Source organism: Loxodonta africana, chromosome 10, assembly GCF_030014295.1.
Source record: "Loxodonta africana isolate mLoxAfr1 chromosome 10, mLoxAfr1.hap2, whole genome shotgun sequence".
Taxonomy (NCBI): domain Eukaryota; kingdom Metazoa; phylum Chordata; class Mammalia; order Proboscidea; family Elephantidae; genus Loxodonta; species Loxodonta africana.
The window spans coordinates 103743714-103767047 of record NC_087351.1 but is presented as its reverse complement, the minus strand read 5'-3'; the positions used below and the strand labels follow the sequence as shown (position 1 = coordinate 103767047).

General features: G+C 48.6%; 1 protein-coding gene across 16 annotated transcripts in view; it reads left to right on the top strand.

Moving 5' to 3' along the window:
• Positions 1-23334, top strand: part of TTC7B (tetratricopeptide repeat domain 7B) — a 312659-nt gene that overhangs the window by 272004 nt on the left and 17321 nt on the right. Inside the window, exon 20 of one of the 16 annotated variants that reach the window (XM_064292862.1) lies at positions 14564-14621. The exons of 10 other annotated variants lie outside the window; for them this stretch is intronic. In XM_064292862.1, the coding sequence (XP_064148932.1) occupies positions 14564-14621 (58 nt within the window). 5 more of the 16 variants (XM_064292865.1, XM_064292863.1, XM_064292864.1 and 2 more) reach the window with 5 other exon arrangements.

Below are 23334 nucleotides of genomic sequence, written 5' to 3'. Positions count from 1 at the left end.
ATGCCATTAGCAGCCAGGTGGCCACATTGCACAAAGCCAACAGGCACTTTTCTTTTTGTAGTGTATGCAAATAATATCCCTAGGCGTTGACAGTACACAGCCTGAGCAACGTTGCCTGGCAGTCCTGTTAGATGCTCTGGGGGAGTTTGAATTCATGATTTCCTGGCCAGCAATTCAAGCCACCCTGTGGTTCTGGGTCCGATAAAGACAGGCGTACACACTAGCCACTGCCATTGCATCTTGGCCTCTGCCCTGCTTACAGAGCCTCCTTAGGGAATGTCCACACGGGGTGAGGGGGCTTCAGTGTGTGTGTGCGAGCTCTCTACAAACTGAGGGTTTCTCTTACCTTGAGGGAGCCTGAGACTCCAGCTTGTCCACAGGTTGCTGGCTAGTAAGGGCATTCTTTCGGGGGTGGGGAGGGGCTGAGTAGCACTAGGCCAGGAATACAGGTAAGTCACCCCAGTTTCCACACTGCACGTGGATGTGGTAGCTCTCCAGAAACACACGCCGCCCTTCACTAAAGGCTCACCCCCTCTTCCGGATGCTCAGACCAGAACTGGGGTGGCCCTGTGGCTCCCCGTCTCCCTTGCCGTGGACAGTCTGCGACGACCCTGGAGTTGGCCCCCCCATCCGTCCAGGCTTCAGTTTAGCCAGGGACCAGACTGGTCCCCACGGGAGGGGACTCATCATTAAGAACATCTAAGCGTGCAGCTGCCTCACAAAGCCCTCCGTCTGCTCTTCTCTCCTCCTGAGGGTCTGAACTGAAACTGAAAAGTTAACAAGGTATGAGGGCCTGGTGAAAAGCCATGCTGCTCTCTGTGGGCCTGCATGCCAGACTTTTTATTTCCTTCTTAGCAGTAGGATACCTCTGATTTAATGAGCCACAGGAAAGAAAAGCTTGTACTAAACCTTAGGTGCCCTTCAGTCGGCAGCCCTGGGGAGTCCAGCACCGGTAATCAGACAGCCATGTGACATGAAAGAAAGAGCCCTGGCCGGGGTCCGGGACAGAGCTATGCTCCGGCAGAGTCACTCGCTGTCTCTAACCATGGGCCCGTAAGGCCTGCGGGCTCTCCGAACCTCAGTTTCCCTTTTGTAAAATGAAAGCATCTGACTCCATAGGCTGTGAGTTTCCGTCCACTGCTAGGAGGACTGTGGTTTTGTAACTAATGAGTGAAATGTTCTCCAAAGGACCCTAAAGCCTTTATTATCTTGCCATTTCTCATAGTAATGTTGCAAACTGTAGAAGGGGCTGAGCGGTAATGACTGGCTTTCAGCAGAGGAATGCTGAGAATTAGGCACCATGGGGAGTATTGGATCTGCACTCAAGCTCAGCCTGGTCCCTCCTCCTGGGAAGCCTTGGCTTTGACCCTTAACCTCTGGGAGGCTCCGTAGGCCTGTAAGTTGGGTGTTTCTTACCCTTGAAGGGTGTTGTGAGGGCCAAGTGAAATGATTTGCAGAGCAAGCCTGGCATCACTTCCAGCACCTCGTAAGTCAAAACCCATCAAGCCGACTCCAACTCCTGACAACCCCACGTGTGTCAGAGTAGAGCTGTGCTGCGTAGGGTTTTCAGGCTGGTTTTCCAGAAGCAGACCTCCGACCTTTCTTCTGAGGAGCCTCTGGGTAGACTCAGACCACCAACCTTGTGGTTAACGGCTGAGAGTTCACTGTTCGTGCCACCCAGGGACCCCTGGCACCTAGTAGGTGCTCATTAAATGGAAAGCTGATGGTAGTCATGTTCACTTTTAAAAATAAATCAGACCTCGTAATAATTGCAGCAGCTCGGTTTTTTTCAACTTCTCTTTATGAGCATTTTGTAGCTCACTTCAGCTTTATAAATAATTTTATATATTATCCAAACACGAGTCTGTTTGATTAAAAATATTACATGGCTTTTAATTCTCGTCTCGCTATTGTAAGAGGAATTTGTAAAGAGCTTTTCAGATCCCCATGCCTCTGCCGGAGCCCTGCAGAAGAGGTATAATCAGCGCCGTGTACCAGCCTTTTTATTAAAAGAGGCACTGTGTTTCTACCTCGGGGCCTATGAATTATTCAGAGAAGTATTTCTTGTTCATCCCCAGGGGGATCACACGAGACACAAGATCAAATAGGAAGATCGCACAGGGAGAGTTTTCCATTTCACCTTTGGAGTTTTTCGAGACACCTGAGCTCCCTGGCAAATGCCAGGCCCTTTTCTTTCTGCAAGGAGCAGGCAGTGGGCCCAGCCCAGGAGAGCTGGTCAACATGGGACAGGCTGAGAGGGGACTGTGCCGGTGGGCTCCATTAACAGGGGCCAAGCCTTATCAGGCTCAGTGACATTAGCTGCCTATGGAGGTCTCTGCCAGTAGAAAGTGATAATAATAATAAAAGTAAATTTAATTTAATAATAAATAATAATAAGCTTTTCTCAACACATTCTGTCATTATTGTTGTTGGATGCCATCGAGTCAATTCCAACTCATGGCAGCCCCACGTGACAGAGAAGAACTGCCTGATAGGGTTTTCTAGGCTGTAAACGGAAACCCTGGTGGCGTAATGGTTAAGTGCTACAGCTGCTAACCAAGAGGTTGGAAGTTCAAATCCTCCAGGCATTCCCTGGAAACTCTATGGGGCAGTTCTACTCTGTCCTATAGGGTCGCTATGAGTCAGAATCAACTCGACGGCAGTGGGTTTTTTTTTTTTTCTTTCATCTTTACAGGAGCAGATTGTCAGGTTTTTCTCCCATGGAGCCACTGGGTAGGTTCAAACCACCAACTTTTCAGTCAACAGCTGAACTCTTAATGATTGAGCCACGAGGGCTTCTCCAATACATTCTAGTATATTCAAAAACTATCCAGGTTGGGGGCCGGTTGAGACCAGCAAGCCTACAAATGTTGAGGAGTTTAGATTCTCTCAGTCAAAAACTGCTCATTGACTGTGGTCAGGGTAGCTTCCAAAGTACAGCTGGGGTGTTTCTTCGTGGTGATCTTCTAAGTAATACTCCAGCTGTGTCCTCCACAGCCTGCCACCAGGAGCCCAGCCCATAGCAGGCAAGAGCCCCACAGCAGCCAATGGGGTGTTCCCTCCCCCTGGTACTGCTGGACCTCCTGGTGCCTGTGGAGGAGGCAGCCCCTGGAGTCCCAGGGCTCTTCAGCCCTGAGACTTCACAGCCCCTCTTTTTCCTTCTCCCCTCCCCAGGCTACCTGGGAAAGTTGTGTTTCTGTGGCCTTGGATAGAAGGAAGGAGCCCTGGTGATGCAGTGATTAAAGCTCCTGGCTGCTAACTGAAAGGTCAGCAGTTTGAACCTACCAGTCATTCCACAGGAGAAAGATGTGGTGGTCTTCCCCCATAAAGATTACTAGAAACCCTATGGGGCAGTCCTACTATGTCTTGTAGGGTCGCTCTGAGCCAGAAGGCACTCGACGGCAATGGGTTTGGTTTGGTTTGGACTGGATTGAAGAGCGGAGGGAGATAGCATTTTCAGTACAGAAGCTAAGAATGAGGGCCCAGAGCCAGAATTCTAGCTCTCATACTCGCTAGTCTTGGCATCTTGAGCAGGTTACACAACCTTTTTGCCTCAGTTTTCTCAGCTGTATAAATGGAATAATATTAGCAGCAGTAAGTCACAGACACAAACATGAGAACTGAAATTTCTTGTTTATTCACGAAAGGTCCTGTCTCTACCCTCATGGAAACCAGACTGGTTTACCACTCCTAAGTCAAGAGGAAAGGGTGAGCAGGGAGATCTGAAGCTGTCTCTAACAGATCGAGTCCGGGGAAAAGACAGGGGCTGAAGACTTGTGGCAGACAGAGGCAGAGGAGGAGGTGAGCTTTGACAGTCGCCTGGCACACGGGGGAGAAGGTACGAGTGAGGAGCTGCCTCAGGCCAGGGCAAGGGCACCTTCGGAAGGTCAAGACTAGAAGGAGTCTGAAGAGCATGACTACCAGAGACCATAGACGCAGCTGAGAGGTTCCAGGGAAGGAGCGGAGTGCAAGGCAGAGGGTGGGTCATGGCAAAGAACAGAGACAGAAAAGTGCATCTGCGGCAGCCGCTAAATGCTCAAAGATGGAGGGACACCAGGAAGGGCGTTGTTTGGAAGGAAAGGAAGCCACGCTGTGTGTCACAGATAGAGACCAAAATGGCTGGTGGTAACTGGGAACCATTAACAGTCAGGAGCTTGAACTTGTTCTGTGAAGAACGGCTATTTGTTAGCTCTAGGGGTTGGCTGTAAGAAACAATATGTGCCCGATTGTCTGACCCAGGTTATGAGAAAGGCGCGGTTTAACCAGAAATGCAAACAAGATAACATTTTTTAAAACCAGTAATGACTTGGGAGGCAGATGGTATTTCTTAAAGTAAATAGAAGGTCAGACTTGACAAGAGAAATGTAAATTAAACCCCAGTGAAAACTGGCTACTTTCTAATAGTTTTAGCCTTCATACATGTGTTTTAATTCACGTATAGGGAGAAGGGAGAAGAGAAATAATATGTTTAGTGTTAATGAGTTAGCACAAGAAGAGGGAGGCAGGGAGCTGCATGTGGGCAGACATTATTAAGGATGCAATAAGCTGACGGGGTGAGGAAGACTCATAAAGCAAAGTTGTTGACAAGGGAAGGAATTCAGAAAGGGAGCAGACTTTTCCCAGAAAATCTAAAGGCATATTTTCATATTATTTTTGCATAAGTGTATAATATACATTTACATACGTTTGCATGCTATCTTAAAAAGCCTTTGGCGCCTAGTACCCAAAGTGACTTAATGAAACACAGGGCAACTTTTTCAAGCCTGTTACTTTGTGTTCCGGAGTAGGGAGAGAGGACGGGAATGAGGTTCACTGTGGACTGGGGACAGAGGAGCAGCATCGCCGACCCTATCTCCCAGACCAGGTACAGAGGCTCTGCGTAGCCAAGGACAGAATTACCAGGACAGGGACATGCCGTGCAAACAGGGCCATCTGCGTGCCCTCTGAGAACATCCCGCCTGGGCTTTTGAGGGCAGCGTGTAGGGTTGGAGAGCAAGGAAGGAAGAAGAATGTTCAGGAGGGAGATGAATATGGAAGGGAGCCAGCAAGGTTGTGTGGAAGGGAGTCAATAAGGCCAGAAGGAGAAGAGGATTGCTGAGAAATAAATTTATGTCGAGGATATTAGCAGGGTGCTCAGGCCTTCCTCCAGTCCACTTGACAGGTTAAGAAAAGGTGTGGGACAGAACCAGATGGCGGGGTCAGCCAGGGCTGGGGGAGCAGACAGCCTGTGGAGGAGGGAAACAGAGGCAGCCCACAGATTTGAAGAGGACTGTCAGCAGCAGAGGGGTTTGTGCCTGAGAACACTGGGAAGGGAGCAATGGAGACACTGGTGAGCCGGGGGCCCCTCCTCTGAGCCCCACTGAGGGGACGGAGGAGAACAGATGTGTCAAAGTGAGGCAAGCGATAGGTATCGAGCTGAGTGTGGTCTGGTGCCACGGAGATATTTCAGAGCTGATGCTGGGAGATAAGAGAATATAAACAGCACCAAGGGGCCATCCCCTTGAATGTTTAAGCCCCCAAGGCAAAGCTGGGGGCAGGGAGAGGGACAGAAATCCATCAGCCAATCAAAGAAAGGTAGCTGGAAGTGACCAGAGGAAGTAACGGAAGACCATTGGTGGAGCTCTCCAAAGAAAAGGAGGAGATGATGGGGTAGAAACATTGTTGGAGGAGAGAGGTTAGGCCCAGGCGGTCTGCCCATGGAGTGTGGCTGAAGGATTGCTTGCTCACCTGGAGGAAGTCCCTGGGATGGTGAGTTGAGTGCGGATGAGGTTGCTCAGTGGGAGAACATTTTCAGGCTACCTTCAAGGGTCTATCCAGTAACACATAAGCTTTTTGGAGGTGAGGGGAGTATGGTGGGCCCAAAAGTGCTAGTTTGTCTTCTGTGGACAGACTGTAAGTCATGATGACATTGAGCGATGCATCAATTGGTCCGAACCCACCTGGAGCAAAGGAGAATGATGAACACCAAAGACACAAGGAAAATATTAGCCCAAGATACAAAAAATGATGACATTGAGTGATGCATCAATTGGTCCGAACCCACCTGGAGCAAAGGAGAATGATGAACACCAAAGACACAAGGAAAATATTAGCCCAAGATACAAAAGGGGCCACATAATCCAGATACTCCATCAACCTGAGACCAGAAGAACTAGATGGCACCCAGCTGCCACCAATGACCACCCTGACAGGGAACACAATAGAGAGTCCCTGACAGAACAGGAGAAGAGTGGGGTGCAGAATTCAAATTCTAGTAAAAAAAAAAAAAACTAGACTTAATGGTCTGACTGAGACTGGAGGAACCCTGGAAGACACAGCCCCCAGACTTACTCTTAACCCAGAACTAAAACCATTCCTGAAGCCAACTTTTCAGACAAAGAATAGACTGGACTATAAGACATAAAATGCTACTTGTGAAGAGTGTGCTCCTTAGTTCAAGTAGATACAGGAGACTAGATGGGCAGCTCCTGTCCAGAGGTGAGATGAGAGGGCAGAAAGGGATAGGAGCTGGTTGAATGGACATGGGAAATCTGGAGTGAAAAGGAAGAGTGTACGGTCACACTACAGGGATAGCAACTAGGGTCACACAACAATGTGTGTATAAATTTTTATATGAGAAATTAACTTGAGCTGTAAACTTTCACCTAAAGCATAATAAAACAAAAGAAGAAAAAAAAAGATGGTGTCAAGTCAAAGAGTTCACTCACAGGCTGTCTCTGAGGCTTTTCTCCATGATCTTACGCATTCCGAAATATCAGAAATCTGGAGAAACATCAATATGTAGAAACTTTAGAAGCGGCGTTGCAGTTCTATTTCAGGGGAACCATTGGTAAGCCAAAGACTGGGAGAGAGATCAGCTGAGCTGTTTGAAAAATGCATTTTATGATGAAATACCCGAAGGCACACAGTTCTGACATGCTGATGGCAGGTTTGGAAGGAGGACATCAAAATGCGCAGTGCAGTGGGATATATCTTATGGATTGTTACTACATTTTAAGTTGTTTTAACAGTTCTAAAGGTTGATCCAGACATATTCATCAAAGCAAGGCTGACGACTGATACTGCGCTGAAAAGAAGGCTCTTCTGGTGTTCAAAGAGGGCCTGGAGCCAGAGCTTTCTTGAAACTGTCTTCTCGCTTACATGCTTGTTTGCTGTGCAAAACGCTTTGCCCATTTTGCATGGCGGGCCAGAAGGATGGCACAGAGGGCTTGAAGTACGGGGAGAGGTGCGCTTCGGCTGGTATTGCTAAATGATGAAACGTTGGTGTTCTCCTCTCTCTCTCCCCCATCTTTTAATGTGTCCATCTGTTTAATGAGGCAAAGTTGCTTGTGTCTGAGATTTCACTAGTTAGCAGAGAGTTTCATCTGTGATACTCTTGGAGGAGAGATGCCTCATGACGATGATACAGAACTTTTCAGGAGTGACTCCAGGGCCTGGTAGCTTATGTCTGTGTCTACGCAGTTGGTTTATCCAGCAGCCCAGTAGGAGCGACCCAGGGCACAGATAGGCAGGGCAGCCTTACCTCCGGTTTTCCCTTGGAGAAACAGGTCTTGAAGAGAGGGCCTTTGATCCTTGCTACTACCCTGGATAAGACCCAGGCACAATTAAGCTAATGAAATAGAATTGAGACACCCTGCCCCTTTCAAATGCTGATTTTTAGAAATGAGTCTCTTTCATCTAAATTTTCTTGTACCTAGAATGATTGGCATTAAATAAGTCTAGTGAGACGGCTCTTTCATCTGTTAAGTATATTTTATTTCCTTTCAGAATTAAATAAACTGCTTGTAAAATGAAGAAAAACAATTTTTTCTTTGAAGAAAGGCTTATGAAATATTTAGATGTCCTTCCCATGTGTCTGTATGCTGGGGTACGCTTTGAAAAGGTACTCTTTGAAAAATGTACAGGCCTTAATTTCTCTAATATCTCCACTCGCTATAATTGGGGTTCAAGCTAACAGTGCCATACTCAGAGGAAAAAGTAGTTCACTCCTGTTGGATGTTAGGTCTCTGCTCTTTTCTCTATCTTCTCTCCCTTTCTTTAATGGTACACACTGTGCGTTTTAGCTCCTTTGATACCTTGAGGTCCTTTCAAGAACTATTACTACTTGGCATAAATATAACTGTTCTCTCTAGAAAGAAATTTACAGCCTTATTTCCTAGTGGCGTAGTGGTTAAGAGCTACAGCTGCTGACCAAAAGGTCAGCAGTTTGAATCCACCAGGTGGTCCTTGGAAACCCTATGGGACAGCTCTGCACTGTCCTATAGGGTGGCTGTGAGTCGGAATTGACAGCAACAGATTTGTTTGTTTAATCTCTTTCTGATGTTTTTGTTGTCACAATGAGTGGTAAAATGGAGAATCTTTTCTTTACTGACGGAGAAAACTTCTCTTCGTGACCTGTCCCAGTCCTATTGTGAGTTAGAAACAGAACCAGGACAAGAAGGTACGAGAATCCTATGTTAGTATTGCCATTTAAGAATATATAGCTCTCTGTGTATGATGCTTCAGTCATTATTGCCAATTAAATACTGGCTTATCCAGAGAGAGGGCTCCCTGGTCTAAACCTGAAATTGTCTCTCTGCAAATGGTTTCACCAGGCTGGGGAGATCAGCCAAGGACTCGCAGAGCTTGGCCCTGTCCTTCACCCTTCTGGCGTCCTGGGGCAGCCCTCTCCTGAAGTAGGCCCAAAGCTTGATGAGGGGGTGGAAGGAGAAAAACAGTAACCTGGGCGTGGAGCCTAAAGCAGAGACAACTGGCAAAAGGGGTTGGGGGAGTGGAACCTGGAAATGATCGAATGGACTGAAAAAAAAGAGAGTAGGGAGAAAGGAAAGAATAACAGCCAAGACCTGTTTGTCTTTCGAGCAGTTGTCTTTGCCGTCATGTGTCACTTGGAGAGCTGTGGCCAAGCAGATTTTACTCCGTCTCCATGGCCATCTTTCTGTTCTCTCGCCTGTGAAAGCGTGTCTTTCTTGTTGTTTTTATTTTGTTCTGTTTTTTCCAGAAGGTCAGATGTTCAGCTAGAGCACATCACAGTGCTTTGGGGGAGGCTACAGACCAAGGGTCCTGGACCACTGTCACTCAGTGCTTGGCCTTGCCCCCACTCCATGTTAGCCACACAGCACTGAGTGCTCACATTGACTGGGTCCTTCCATGTCCCTGGTGGCATAGTGGTTGAGTGCTATGGCTGCTAACCAAAAGGCCAGCAGCTCGAATACACCAGGTACTCCTTGGAAACTCTATGGGGCAGTTCTACTCTGTCCAGTAGGGTCACCATGAGTCAGAATCGACTCAACGGCAATGGGTTTGGTTTGTGATTTTGGTTCCATGTCCCACAGCTGTGCGAAGTGCTCTGCCTTCGCTGTCTCACCCAGTACTCATAGCAAACCCTCTGAGGCATGGATGCTATCTGTCACCGTCATACAGACAGGAGAATGGTACGTATGTGTTGAAGTTACTTACCCAGAGGTGTAACCTTGGTTAGAACATGTGGTCTCACAGTCTAAACCAACTCATTCCCCTGTCCTTTCCTTTTTTTTGTAACAGCCTGTTGAGATACACATCACATACTATACAGTCATGCCCTTGTCTTACTCTCCTGGTTTTCTCCCTTAGTTCTCCTGCAGCTGTCGAGGGCCTTTAGAATCTGCAGATGTCTCCTCCCAGTGCGTTTTCACGCCTCAGTACAAGTGCATCCCTCTGATCCTGGTGGAGAAAACGTAAAGGAGTGGGTGGGTGAGGGGAGAGAAGCCTGCTGCCTCCTTGTAACGGTAATCACCGCCACTACCCCCTACCCCCCGGCTCAGCAGCCCACCACTGCCCGGCTGGTGGAAAATACTCTGTTGTTGTTGGGTGCCTTCAAGTCGATTCGGACTCATAGTGACCCCATGTGACAGGGTAGAGCTGCCTCATGGGGTTTTCTAGGCTGTAATCTTTATGGGAGCAGATTGCCGGGTCTTTCTCCCACAGAGCCATTGGGTTCGTTTGAAGTGCCAGCCTTTCGGTTAGCAGCCAAGTGCTTAACCATGGCACTTCCAAGGCTCCTTGGAAGTACTCTGCAGGCTTAATAAAGCCCTTACCCAGAATTCAGCCTGTGTGGAAATACTGATGCCACTTGGGTCGTAGTGCTGCCATAATGAAAGGGACGCTCTGAAAGGCAGCGTGCTGTCGCAGAGTCAGGGGGCACCCACAGGCATCACTCTTCCCTGTTACAAATGGGGTGCCATTGCCCTTGAGTAGATCTTGAGCAGATATCATCAGAACCTAATTTTTAAATAGTCGGGTTAGCTATATCCTTGTACAGAGGGCTTCAGAGTGTTTGTTGGTTCAGTGCAGTGGGTTGTCAGAGTGTCACAGCGGGGTCTCAGAAAGGAGGACATACTGGGCTGGAAGGTGGGACTCTGGTCATGTGTGTCTGGAGCAGCCAGACCCCCAGGCCAACCTGCGGCCCCTGCTCTGGGGCCAAGCGTGGGAAAAGGTGACAGGGGCAGCCCCTGCTCAAGGGCCCTGGATGAGCACAGTGACTATCCCTCCCACGTACAGAGACACTGTGTCCTATTGTCCCCAAGCACCTTCTTCCTTTCAAAGTCTGTACTCCATTTGGAAAACATGGTGGTCACTGTCTTAGGCTGGAGGCTGCTGGGATCGGTGTCCTGGTGGCCCTGCTGGAGTCTGTGGTAGTCTTCCCAGGCTGGATATGCACAGAAAAAGGCTGCCTACGTGGGCAGCATTACAGCTGGGAGAGACCCAGTGGGCAACAGCTGCTCAAGGGCAGGGGCCCCAGGCGCAGTTGCCCACAGGTTTCAAGGGCTCCAAGGCGTGGCCCTTTTATTTACTCATTTCATTCAGAGTGCATCACCCACCAAGAAACTGGCTCACATGATCCACACTCATGAAAGACTGGATTCTAAACCAGAAACCAAAATGACAAGGCACAAAGAATCAGGCCGGGCCTTTGCTGGGCCACTTGTATCTCTCTCCCCAGTGGGGCTCACCCTCGAAGCAAGTGCCTGACCCAGAGTGAGGTACCTAGGAAGCTGAAATGGCTGTCCCTTGGTGACCTGGGGCTCCAAGTCAGACATGCTGAGGTGGGCAGATGCCAAAGGGTTGGGGCTGTATGGATCCAGACAGCAGCCCCTCCTTTGCACAAAGAGCACCTTCCTGGGGCCCAGAACTCTCCGGCCCGTCACATATCCTTCAGACCAAAAGCCTTCATGTTCCATGGTTACAGATGAGCCAAGAGCTGGACTCCCTTAGTCCCTGGGAATGCCAGGGATGCAGTGGAAAGGGGGCCTGCCACCCCCAGCCTTGGGCAGCCTTGTCCTCTCACCCCTGAGTATCATACGAATATCATTTCCTTTTAAAAAAAAAAAAAAACAGATGTCCAATCCCTGCTTCCTTGGACCAGATGAATTCTCGTGTAGTGGAGTTTCTATTAGTCACACCCCAGTCCTCTCTTCCCAAGGCTAGTCCCTCATCCCTCAATGGTGACTCAGGGCCTTGACTCCTCACGCTTCTTAAGGTAGTTCCCTCCGTAGACTGTGAGCCTGGTGTGACCTCGTTCTGATCTTGCTCCCAGACTGAGGGAGCCTCTTTTGTTGCCTTGCCCCAAAACCTAGATGGACCTTCCTTTGTGTTATGGATTGATTGTGTCATTACCCCCCAAAAATATGTGTGGAAATCCTAACTCTTATACCTGTAAATATGACCATTGTTTAGAAATAGAGCTTTTTTTCTTTTGTTATTTTAATGAGACCATGTCAGAATAGTGTGGGTCCTAAACCTAATCACTTCTGAGTTATAAAAAGAGCAGAATAGAGAGTGACACACAGGGGAAGACAGACACCATGTGATGATCATCTACAAGCCAAGAGACGCTGCCAGCCACTAGAAGCTGGAATAGACAAGGAAGGACCTCCCCCTAGAGCCACACCCCGAATTCTGACTTCTAGCTTCTTGAACTGTGGGAAAATTTATTTCTGTTCTTTAAAGCCACCCACTTATGGTAACTAGGATACCTTGTTTCCACGACGCCCAGACGTTTTCTTGGTTTTCACATCTGGCTTAGAGGGTGAGGTCCTCTGGGAAGAAGAGACCATGTTGGGCTAATGTGTTTGCAGAGTGCCTGCTACCCTGATCACAGTAGCAAATAACCACTCAGTGAATGAGCCTGTCAAAGCTGTGGTCAGCTATGCGGACCCAAAGGAGGGAATGATTTGAGTAGAGGAAGGTATTGGAAATGAATTAAGGGAAAAACCAGGTGATTGAACCATGTAGGATATAATTTTTATATCTTCACATCCTTTTGAAACTGCCTATTTTTAGCTTATGACATTTTCTGGTTGTTAGGTAGCTGTGTCCTCTTTGGAGCAAAAGCAGTGTCACCCTGGGAATCTAGAATTTTTGAGGTACAGCCTATGACCCCTATGCTTGCCCTTGTGCTTGCCGACCCCTCCCAAGTAACCCTCCTACCCCCCCAGAAAAAGTATCCTTTGGTGCGTGGATATTCTCTGCAGGCCCTTCCTGCTCGGTATGTGGAGCCCTTTTACCACTGCAGCGTTCTCCCAGCGCTGGCCGGGGAGACACGGCTTCAGGCCACCTCCGCTTTCTCCGAGCCCTGCAGCCACGCACCCAGAAGCACCGCGGACCCAGCGCAGCCTCTGCAGTGCCAGCCCTGCTGTGCGCTTCATCATCAGGCATTCGTTTGCTGCGGCTTATGGAAAAAAATTAATTCTGTGTTTATTTCTGTTTTCTGTGTTGGAGTCTTAGATGACTAATTACAGGTAGTGCCATTCAGTCTCCCATTAGTAATTATGATCTAAAATTATTTAAAATCCGACATACCCTATGCAAACCATTTTTTCTTAGAAATTCTGCCACATTATTGCCGTGTGATTTGACTTTGAGATCCAGCTGCGTCCCGGCTTTGCGGCAGTCAGTGCTCCCGGGCTGGTATCAGGCTGTTCACTTTCACTTGTCTAGGTGGCTGTGTGTTCTTAGACACCCACTGCCATCGAGTCAATTCTGACTCGTATTGGCCCTATAAGAAGACAGCGTAGAACTGCCCCATAGGGTTTCAAAGGCTATAAACCTTTACAGAAGCAGATAGCCATATCTTTCTCCCGCTAAGCGACTGGGGGGTTCAAACCACTGACCTTTCAGTTAGCAGCCGAGTGCTTAACCCCTGTACCACCAGGGCTCCTTTGTTCTCAGGTATTGGTCCCTTATTCTGCCTCCTTATCTTAGGCCTCCCTAGTTATAGCTCTGCTGCCGCCACAGTATCTGCCTCTGAGCTCAGCACGGGTGTGGCTGACTCCATGGAGGCGTGGGCATCCTGGGCCATCTGGGCTTGCTGCTGCCCTCCATCTCCCCATCACTGGTACTAGTCACAGAGACGTCCCATTGAGTGCCCAGGGCTCTCTCTTTGGGCCGTGTCAACCCCGTGTGTTATCTGGACCTTCAGACTGAGTTTAAAACTCCTAAGCCCAAAGGTCTAGGGAGAACACCCTGTGAGAAGCCTCTCCCAGGTAATTGCTTCCATTGTTTTTCCTCAGCCAATATCCAGGATAAGGTCCTAAAATGGACAGGGGGCAGAGGAAGGCCTTCAGACCTGACCAGAGAGTTGATGGCATTGTGGGATGTAGAATTCCATCGAAAGTCTCTAAGTTTAAGGTCTATCTGTTTAGAATAAAATTGACAACAGTAACTTGAAAGAGTCGAAAGGAACCTTAGGGGGCAGTGAGTTTATGTTAATGGGGGAGGAACAACTAAGAAAAGAAGGGCGAGAATGGTTGCATAACTTGAAGAATATAATCAATGTCACTGAAGTGTACATGTAGAAACTGTTGAATTGGTGTATATTTTTGGCATGTATATTCTCAAAACAACAATACCTAAGTAAAAAAAAATGTCTGTACTTAAGCACCCCCTTTTACAGATGGGGAAACTGAGGCTGGAGAGGGGAGGGGACTTGCCAAGGGCACAGAGCAGTGAGTGGCAGGCCTAAAAGGAATCTGACTCCATCTCTTGAAGCTTTCGTGCCCATTTTCCCTATTTGCACAGTGGGGGTAATAATGCCTGTCTTCTTGAGTTTCAGATTGGGGCGGCTGAAAGAGGCCATATCTCTGAATTCCTCCCGGGCAGACCCTGGCCCCAGAGAACTCTGGGCCCTGCTCTGGTGGAGACGAGTGGCATCTGTGCTCTTCCCAGGCATTGAAGGGCTCTCACTCTCCGTCTGCTGAGCTCTGCTTTCTCTTTTGCTCCCAGCTGGAATGAAATCTTTCTCCCCCGCTCCCATCTTACCTTGCCTAGAAGTATCCCGTCATGCTGTGTGGTGTCCCTGACCTCACAGCTGCCCCCCAACAGCTGGCGTGGAGCCTCAGCAGTGATTCCAGGAAAATTTCTGGATGAGCATCTGACCCCCTTCCTGGGGCCTAAGGGCTGGTGGTGAGGAGTTGCTTAGTAGCAAGAAAGAGACTGACAAAATGTACCAAGGATCACCAAGTCTCAAACTCTCAGGCTTATGGAAGGTCCTGACTTGGACCCAAGGTGGCCTGTCTCCCCTGCACAGATCCACAGAAGCCTGCTCCAGGATCCTGGCCGTGGAGACTCCCTGCTCTTGGAAACTGGTGAGCACTGGGGTTCAGGTGCTTCCAGAGGCGCTTTGCCCAGGGTCATTGAGGGGAGCACTGGCCAGAGTCAGGAGATGGTCTTACCTCTAACTGGGCTCCCTAGGGCCCCAGCACCCGACTGGGTAAAGGAGAGAATACAACTTGAGGCCTGAGAGTCCCACCACTAGCTCTCAGATCCTGGACCTCAGTATCCAGAAAGTGCTAAGGCCCTTTGAAAGCTCCTTGGCTGAATATTTCCTTCTTCCAAAGCTCCTGGGCCTCTAAACCACTTTGCCCTGGCAGGAAACACCCCTCCTCTTTGTTGCTTTGCCTTTTTACTTCCCACCAGGTTCACTGACTAATGCCTGCTCCTTCTCTTCCCTCCTCCAGTTTCTTCCTCCCTTTTTTCATTGGCTTGCTATTTACATAACACCTGTCTCTTAAAATACCTTGCAGATATTGCTTCTTTTTGAGCCTTTCAGAATATCAACTAGTAGTCACCCAAAAGGCTTTTGAAGCAGGAGAGGACTCAGTATTTGAGCACTTACTGTGTGTCAGGTATTGTTGGAGCTTTACCTTTGAGCATCACATTCATCTGTCACTAGTCATTTTTTCAGCCCAAGTGGGAGCCAGAGATGGATCTGAGATAATGAACCACACCAGCTGCTGGAGATGCACATGGGACGACTGGGGGAGCCTGAGTATGGACCAGGGAGTAGATGATAGAAAGGAAGCACTGTTAATTTTGTTAGGTGCAACCGTGGTTGTATGGCTAGATAAAAAAGCATCTTTGTTTTCTAGAAGTTCAACACTGAAGTATTTAGGGATGAAATGTCACAATGCCTGTGGTTTACTTGAAAATACTATACTAACCTGCACAAAAAAAAACCATTGCCGTCAAGTCAATTCAGACTTATAGCGACCCTATGGGACAAGGTAGAAGTACCCCCATAGGCTTTCAAAGGCTGTAATCTTTACGACAGCAGACTGCCACATCTTTCTCTTGTGGAGCAGCTGGTGGGTTTGAACTGCCAACCTTGTGGTTTGCAGCCAAGCGCTTAACCACTGCACCACCAGGGCTCCTTAACCCGCATGAAATAGATTAAGCAAATATAAAAAATGTTAGCAGCTGTTAAATTAAAGTGCTAGGTATATAGGTGTTCATTATATTTGCTTTTCTACTTTACCGTATGTTTGAAATTCTTCATGACAAAGTTTTTCTTTTTTTAAAAGTAAGTCAATGTGATATGGTTTGCATTTTAGAGAGATCACTCTAGAGGCTTGGGAGGATAAGTTGGGTAGAAGTAAGAGACACAGAGGACTTAAACTCTGTAACATGTTGACCACCCGAGATAAGAAATACCGAAAAAGTAGATGCGTGAGCTCAGTGAGGGAACTGGAGGGTTCCAGGTTGACACTTAGGTGCCTTGTTTAGGCACCTGGATGGATATGACACCTTCACCAAGATGAGGGAACATGGGAGGAGGAGCAGGTGTGAGAAGGGCAATGGCAAGTCTGGCTGGTCATGATGAAATGCACAACCTTGGTCCACCCAGGAAGAGATGTTCAGTAGCACATGGCTATGGAAGCTGGAGCAATGGTTTGGGAGTTGTCTGTGTCCTGTAGGTGGTAGCTGAAGCCTTGGACAGGCATACAACTGCCTGAGATGTTTCTTGCTCCCAGAGAGGAAGGAAGAGAGGGGGCTGAGGACAGACCCTGAGGAACACCAACCTTTAAGGAGCAGGAGGGAAAATTGACTCACGATGAAACTTAGGTTTTGATTGTTTGCGCAGTTTTTCCACATCCACCCAGTCAGTCACCACTGTAGCTGGGATTTGAACCTGGCTCGGTCAGATTCTCGAGTCTTCTTGCTTCCACAATCCCACTCTACTCTCCACTTAGGCTGTGGCCAGCCCTGTGCACTGTGGGGGTTTATAGGATATCCACAAAGCCGCCATGCAGAGGAAAGATCCCAATCAGCAAAATCTCTCTGTGAGCAGAAGTGACCTGAATTAGAGACCCACCTTCCACACTGAGGACTTGGGTGACCCTGGGTAAGTCCTATCACTTTCCTGGGCCTCAGTTTCTTCCTCTGTAAAGTGGGGATAATGACATCCATTCCAGCAGGCTGTGGGATGATTAGATATCATCCCATGCACAAGCCAGAAGGATGTCAATGATGTTGACCACGCATACTGTGCCTTGGTTCCCTCTTCGTGTCTGTTCAAGACCTGATTCTCTTGCCAGATGTCAGTCCCCAGTGGAGGGTAGTTGACCCCAATCTCTAACAACACTGACTTCCAGGAAGGAATCTCATACTTCTCCCACCCCCACACAAAAGCTCAGGATCTGGCCTTGCCAAGAGGCCAGTCTTAATTAGCTCCATGATTGCTATGCTGGCCGATGTCCTTCCAAATGGAGCAGCAACTGCAGGCCCACCCCACAGGGGAGCCAATGGGATATGATGCTGTGCCTTAATAAATAAAGGAGGAGAGCATGCTGGCTGCAGCAGGCAGCCCCTCCGCACAGGGGCCCTGTAGGCCCCCTCTCATCCTCTGCACTGGGGGCAGCAGTACCCAGACAGATGCATGGGGCTGGAACCAAAGCACAAGCACGTACTCCCTGTGGGGATCTCCCAGAACGAGCTAGAAACAAATCTGCTTTTTCCTAAGGACAACATGCATTTTTCCAGGCTTTTCAAAGCAAAGGCAGGTCAGTCGAGTTATAATTGTCTCTCTAATTAGAACTCTCACAAGCTGTTAAATTCTTTACCTGCTGCCTGGCTTATACAAAGGTGATAAATCTGCTTCTGCCTCTGGACTGATTAAAGAAAGCTAGCTACAGTCTCATCCTTCTTGCTGACAGCAGCCCCCTCCGGCTGCCCCCGACCACCGCGCACACCCACACACCCAGCAGCGAGTGTGGCATGGGACACGGCCCAGGTTACAAGAAGGCTGGCTTTAGGGAGAATGAGTGGGAGGAGACAAACCCCCCATTCCTATTTTCCCAAGTGTCTGGGGTGTTCTGAGGATATTTCATTGATGCCTTAAGCCCCCCCAATCGAGTTGTTCTAAGACAGAGAAAGCATCTCTCTTTTCTCTCTGTATCTGCAACCCAGAAGAATGTAGTATTTTTGTGTTCATCCCCTCAGCCCCTAAGATAACTGTGTACTTAGACCAATGGGGTCAGTGTGTTTTACAGCACGAGGCTCACCCGTCCTTCCCTCTGCTGTTGTGACACGGCCTCTCTGGACTCCTGCCAGGTGGCAGACACACGTGTGTGTGTGCTGCGTCTCTTCAGCTCCTTCCACAATGACATCACTTTGGTAGCTTGAAATCAGGCATGGTGGGAGTATTTACACCACTGAAATTGGCAAATGCCACAAATCAGGGTTGTTGGGTTTTTTCTTTCTTTCCTTTTTTTTTTTTTTCTCCTTCAGAGAGCTACTTTCCCAGCACAACACTGAACTCAAGGTCCAGATGGTTTGAATTATTATGAGGGGGAGGGAGACAGAGGAGATGGGAGCAGAGCGGAGGAGAGCAGTGGAGATTGGCAGAGAAAAAGAACACCAAGTTTCCTGACTCAGGACTTCTGGGTGGAGGGTGCTCATGGCACAGATACACTGGAGCTCACCTCACACTCTGGTTGGAATCAGAAATGCTGCATGGAGGGAGAGGGGAGAAGGACCAAGACACGGAATTGCCCAGGCAGGTGGCAAAGAGGATGGCATGGTTGGGAGATGGCAAATTTTGGAGCAACAAAGACCCATGTTTGGAGTCCTGCTCTATCCTGCATTGGTGATTTGTATGGCTCTGGGCATGTTGTGTAACCACTGTAACAAGGAGGTGACAACACCAGGGCAGCATGAGGGTTAAATAGCATCCTTAGCACTTAGCATGTAAGATACACCTAGCAGCTGTTAGTCTTCTGTGCTTTCCCTTCTCCAAAACAAACTGGCTTGTGAGAATTGTGTATGAAGTGAAGAGGTCTCCCGGAGCCCATCAAGGACAGACATTAAGTGTCCCGTGGATCTGTCCCTTCCCCACTGTTTTGGAAAAGGAAGGGGCTCACTTAGCAACAGAGCTTCTCAATCAGCAAGCAGGAGATGCCCAGGTGGACCACAGGACGCTGAGCTCCTGGGGCAGTGGAGCTACCAGGCAGGCCCCCTGTGGACCCCTGTGAGCTGACAGCTGTCACTGTGTCCTTGGAGTGGCATGATGTGAAGAGGCGAGGAGGTAACCACAGAAGCAGTGTTTGTTGCTTTAATTTACTCCTTTTGCTTCCATTTTCCCATCTCCCTCTTACTCCTTTTTTAAGCCTGAAGAAACTGACAGACACTTGGGGGTTAACCCCCACAGGGATCCATTTTGAGCTCCCTGAGGAGGCTGGCGACACTCCTTGTTAGCACACTAATGGGCAGGCGGCCACAGCTAAGCTCTCTGTTTCTTGCCTGAATGCCTCAGCTCAGGTGAGCAGGCCATCCCTCTGCTCTTGCCCTTAGAGCTGACTAGGGAGTTTGGAGGACATGGCTCTAATCCTGATGCTAATATAATCCCTATCTAAGTGGGAAATGATAAGAGTGTAACTGTGGCAAAAGGAAGTGCTAGGCCCAAAGCTCCTGCCTGATGGCTGAGCTAATATCCACACAGCCGTGTGGTGCCCTGAGGACAGCTGCTCCCTCACATTCCCAGCCTGTCCACCCTGTGGTCCCCAGCCCATCCGCCTTGTTTCTGCACCGACCTGAATTTAGGGCCAAGGTCTGGGCGCCCTGGGGGAAGTTTATAAAAAATCCCGGTTAAAGTCTCATTTCCTGGCAAGCAGGCTGTTTTTATGGTCCTCACTGAATGGTGGGTCTCCTCAGTTCTGATGCACCAGAAGTTTCCAGTGGTGGGAGACTTGGCCAGGGTCCAGAGAAGCACTGTCCACTGAGGGGCCACTCACCCCACATTCCCACTTGAATTTTCTGTTTTGAGTTCTCTTATTATTTATGGAAAAAAAATTTTTTCCAAGGCTTATCAATTGCAGTCCTTTCCTCATTAGAAAGTGTCTTATCGTTTCAGTTTGTTCCTGTTGAAAAATGGAAAAATATTTCCTGGCAGGGATGGGAAAGGCTTGCCAAAATGACTGCATCTGCCATGACTTGTAGTGAGTCATGGGCATGTGCCACAATGCGCTGCCTGCCGGACCCCTCTGGTGGCACACTGAGCCAGCCAGGTGGGCCAGGGGGCAGCCCCCAGCAGGGCCTGCCCACCCTCTTTGGTTCCCTGTCTTGAAAACGAAGGCTGTAGGGAGCATTTTGGCTTCGTGTCATACTGGCAGCTGCTTCTGTCACTGGCATTCTCCATCTACATCTAGACTGTGCCTGCATCCCAAGGTGGCCTCAGGGACTGGGCCTGGGAGGCCTGCTGGCTGGCCTGGCTTAAAAAAACCCCACACTTCCCCACATACACAGTGCCTTCTCCGCTTCCTGACCCAGCCTTCAGAGAGCACGGCCATGATGTAGGTGCACGTTGGCCCAGAGGCTAGGGCCAGGTTTCCACACCTATCCTCTTAGTGGGCCCTGGGCTGGATGAGAGCGGGGGATGGAACGGAGCTGGGGAGTGACACCCAACCCTGAGTCATCTCTTGAGTGCCCGCAGTACCCCCAGCACTGTGCTGGGGACTAGGACTGCCTTTCAGCCAGCAACCATTCATTGAGTGCCCTCTGGGTCCCAAGGACCACACAGGTCTGTTGGGTAGAACAATGAGTCCCCCAGCCCCTGCCTCCAGGATCCCAAGACCAACTGCTGATAGCCCTTCTCTGCATTGTTGGCTTTCTTGAGCTTTCCATTGTTTCCTGTAAATTTGAGAGCCATCCAACACTCCCAGTCAGCCATCCTTTGTCACTGCACCATACTGGGCTGGGAGTGTCTCCAGCCACCAACTGCATTTAAAGAGCAGGGAGGACCCTACAGGGCCCTGCTTGGCTGGCCAGGTGAACTTACAGCCACACTCCATGTTGAACTCCAGACACAGCGGCGCATCTCTTCTGCCTGTGTCGTCGGCACAGGTGGGAGTGTGGTTCCAGTTGCTTTCCCATTTGTGTTGTTTAGTTTTGTTGCTGGAGGCCTCCCTTCCTCTTGGCCAAGCCATCTCAGACCCCTCACCAGGAAGCATTCCCAGACCCCGCCACTCACCCCTCCCAACTGCTGTGGGCATTTTACTCCACAGGCCCAAATTAGAGTTCATCCTGAAGTTCTTTGTTGTTGTTAGGTGCTGTCGAGTCAGTTCCAACTCACAGTGACCCTAAGTACAACAGAACGAAGCACTGCCAGGTCCTGCACCATCCTCACAATCGTTGTTATGCTTGCGCCCATTGTTGGAACTGCTGTGTCCATCCTACTTGTGGAGGGTCTTCCTCTCTCTTTTTTTTTTTTTTTTTTAATTTTTATTGTGCTTCAATTTTTTTTAAGTGAAAGTTTACAGATCAAGTCAGTCTTTCATACAAAAATTTATACACACCTTGCTATATACTCCTGATTGCACTCGCCCCAATGTGACAGCATGCTCCTTCCCTCTACTCTCTTTTCTTGTCCATTCCACCAGCTTCTGACATCCTCGACCCTGTCATCTCCCCTCCAGATAGGAGATGCCAACATAGTCTCATATGTCTACTTGATCCAAGAAGCTCATTCTTCACCAGCATCATTTTCTATCACATTGTCCAGTCCAATCCCTGTCTGAAGAGTTGGCTTTGGGAATGGTTCCTATGTTGGGTTAACAGAAGGTCTGGGGACCATGACCTCTGGGGTCCTTCTAGTCTGAGTCAGACCATTAAGTCTGGTCTTTTTACAAGAATTTGAGGTCTGCATCCCACTGCTCTCCTGCTCCCTCAGGGGTTCTCTGTTGTGTTCCCTGTCAGGGCAGTCATCTATTGTAGCTGGGCACCATCTAGTTCTTCTGGTCTGAGGCTGAAGTAGTCTCTGGTTTATGTGGCCCTTTCTGTCTCTTGGGCTCATAATTACCTTGTGTCTTTGGTGTTCTTCATTCTCCTTTGCTTCAGGTGGGTTGAGACCTATTGATGCATCTTAGATGGCTGCTTGCTAGCGTTTAAGACCCCAGACGCCACTCTCCAAAATGGGATGCAGAGGGTCTTCTTCTCTTATGCTGACCCTCTATTTTACCAAGCATGATGTCCTTCTCCAGGGACTGATCTCCCCCATGACAACATGTCCAAAGTGTGTGAGAAATAGTCTCTCCATCCTTGCTTCTAATGAGCATTCTGGTTATACTTCTTCCAAGACAGATTTGTTCATTCTTTTAGCAGTCCATGATATAGCCAATATTCTTCTCCAACACCACAATTCAAAGGCTTCCATTCTTCTTCGGTCTTCCTTATTCATTATCCAGCTTTCGCATGCATATGAGATGATTGAAAACACCATGGCTTGGGTCAGGCACACCTTAGTCTTCAAGGTGACATCTTTGCTTTTCTCAACACTTTAACGAGGTCTTTTGCAGCAGATTTGCCCAGTGCAGTGCATCTTTTGATTTCTTGACTGCTGCTTCCATGGGTGTTGATTGTGGATCCAAGCACAATGAAATCCTTGACAACTTCAATCTTTCCTCATTTTATCATGACGTTACTTATTGGTCCAGTTGTGAGGATTTTTGTATTCTTCATGTTGAGGTGTAATCCGTACTGAAGGCTGTGGTCTTTGATCTTCATCAGTAAGTGCTTCAAGTCCTCTTCACTTTCAGCAAGTAAGGTTGTGTCATCTGCATAATGCAGGTTGTTAATGAGTCTTCCTTCAATCTCAATGTCCCGTTCTTCTTCATAGAGTCCAGTTTCTCAGATTATTTGGTCAGCATACAGATTAAATAGGTATGGTGAAAGGATACAACCCTGACACACACCTTTCCCGATTTTAAACCACATAGTATCCCCTCGTTCTGTTCAAACAACTGCTTCTTGATCTATGTACAGGTTCCTCATGAGCACAATTAAGTGTTCTGGAATTCCCATTCTTTGCAGTGTTATCCATAATTAGTTATGATCCACACAGTCGAATGCCTTTGCATGGTCAGTAAAACACAGATAAACATCTTTCTGGTATTCCCTCCTTTCAGCCAGGATCCATCTGACATCAGCAGTGATATCCCTCATTCCACGTCGTCTTCTGAGTCCATCTTGAATTTCTGGCAGTTCCCTGTCGATATACTGCTGCAGCTGCTTTTGAATGATCTTCAGCAAAATTTTACTTGCGTGTGATATTAATGATATTGTTTGATAATTCCCGCATTCAGTTGGATCACCTTTCTTGGGAATAGGCATAAATGTGGATATCTTCTAGTCATTTGGCCAGGTAGCTCTCTTCCAAATTTCTTGGCATAGACGACTGAGCACTTCCAGTACTGCATCCATTTGTTGAAACATCTCAGTTGATATTCTGTCAATTCCTAGAGCCTCGTTCCTCCAATTAAAGTGCAAATCCAGGGAGTGTGGTAGTGCCCCTGAAGACACTTGTTGGATTGCAGATTTTACCAAATGCTGGAGACCATCTCTTCCACTCCTTTGTTCTCTAGCAATCTGAGGCTGAGAGAGGAGAGTATTCCACCTAGGGCTGGACGGTGGTGGGTCACGGAGCAGGCCTCAGAGGCCTCTTCTCCACCCAGTGTGACCTTCTCAGCCCCGTTTTCCTGCCCCAGGGAAGGGCCAGGACTTCTTGGCGGAAATAGGTAGGGACAAGCT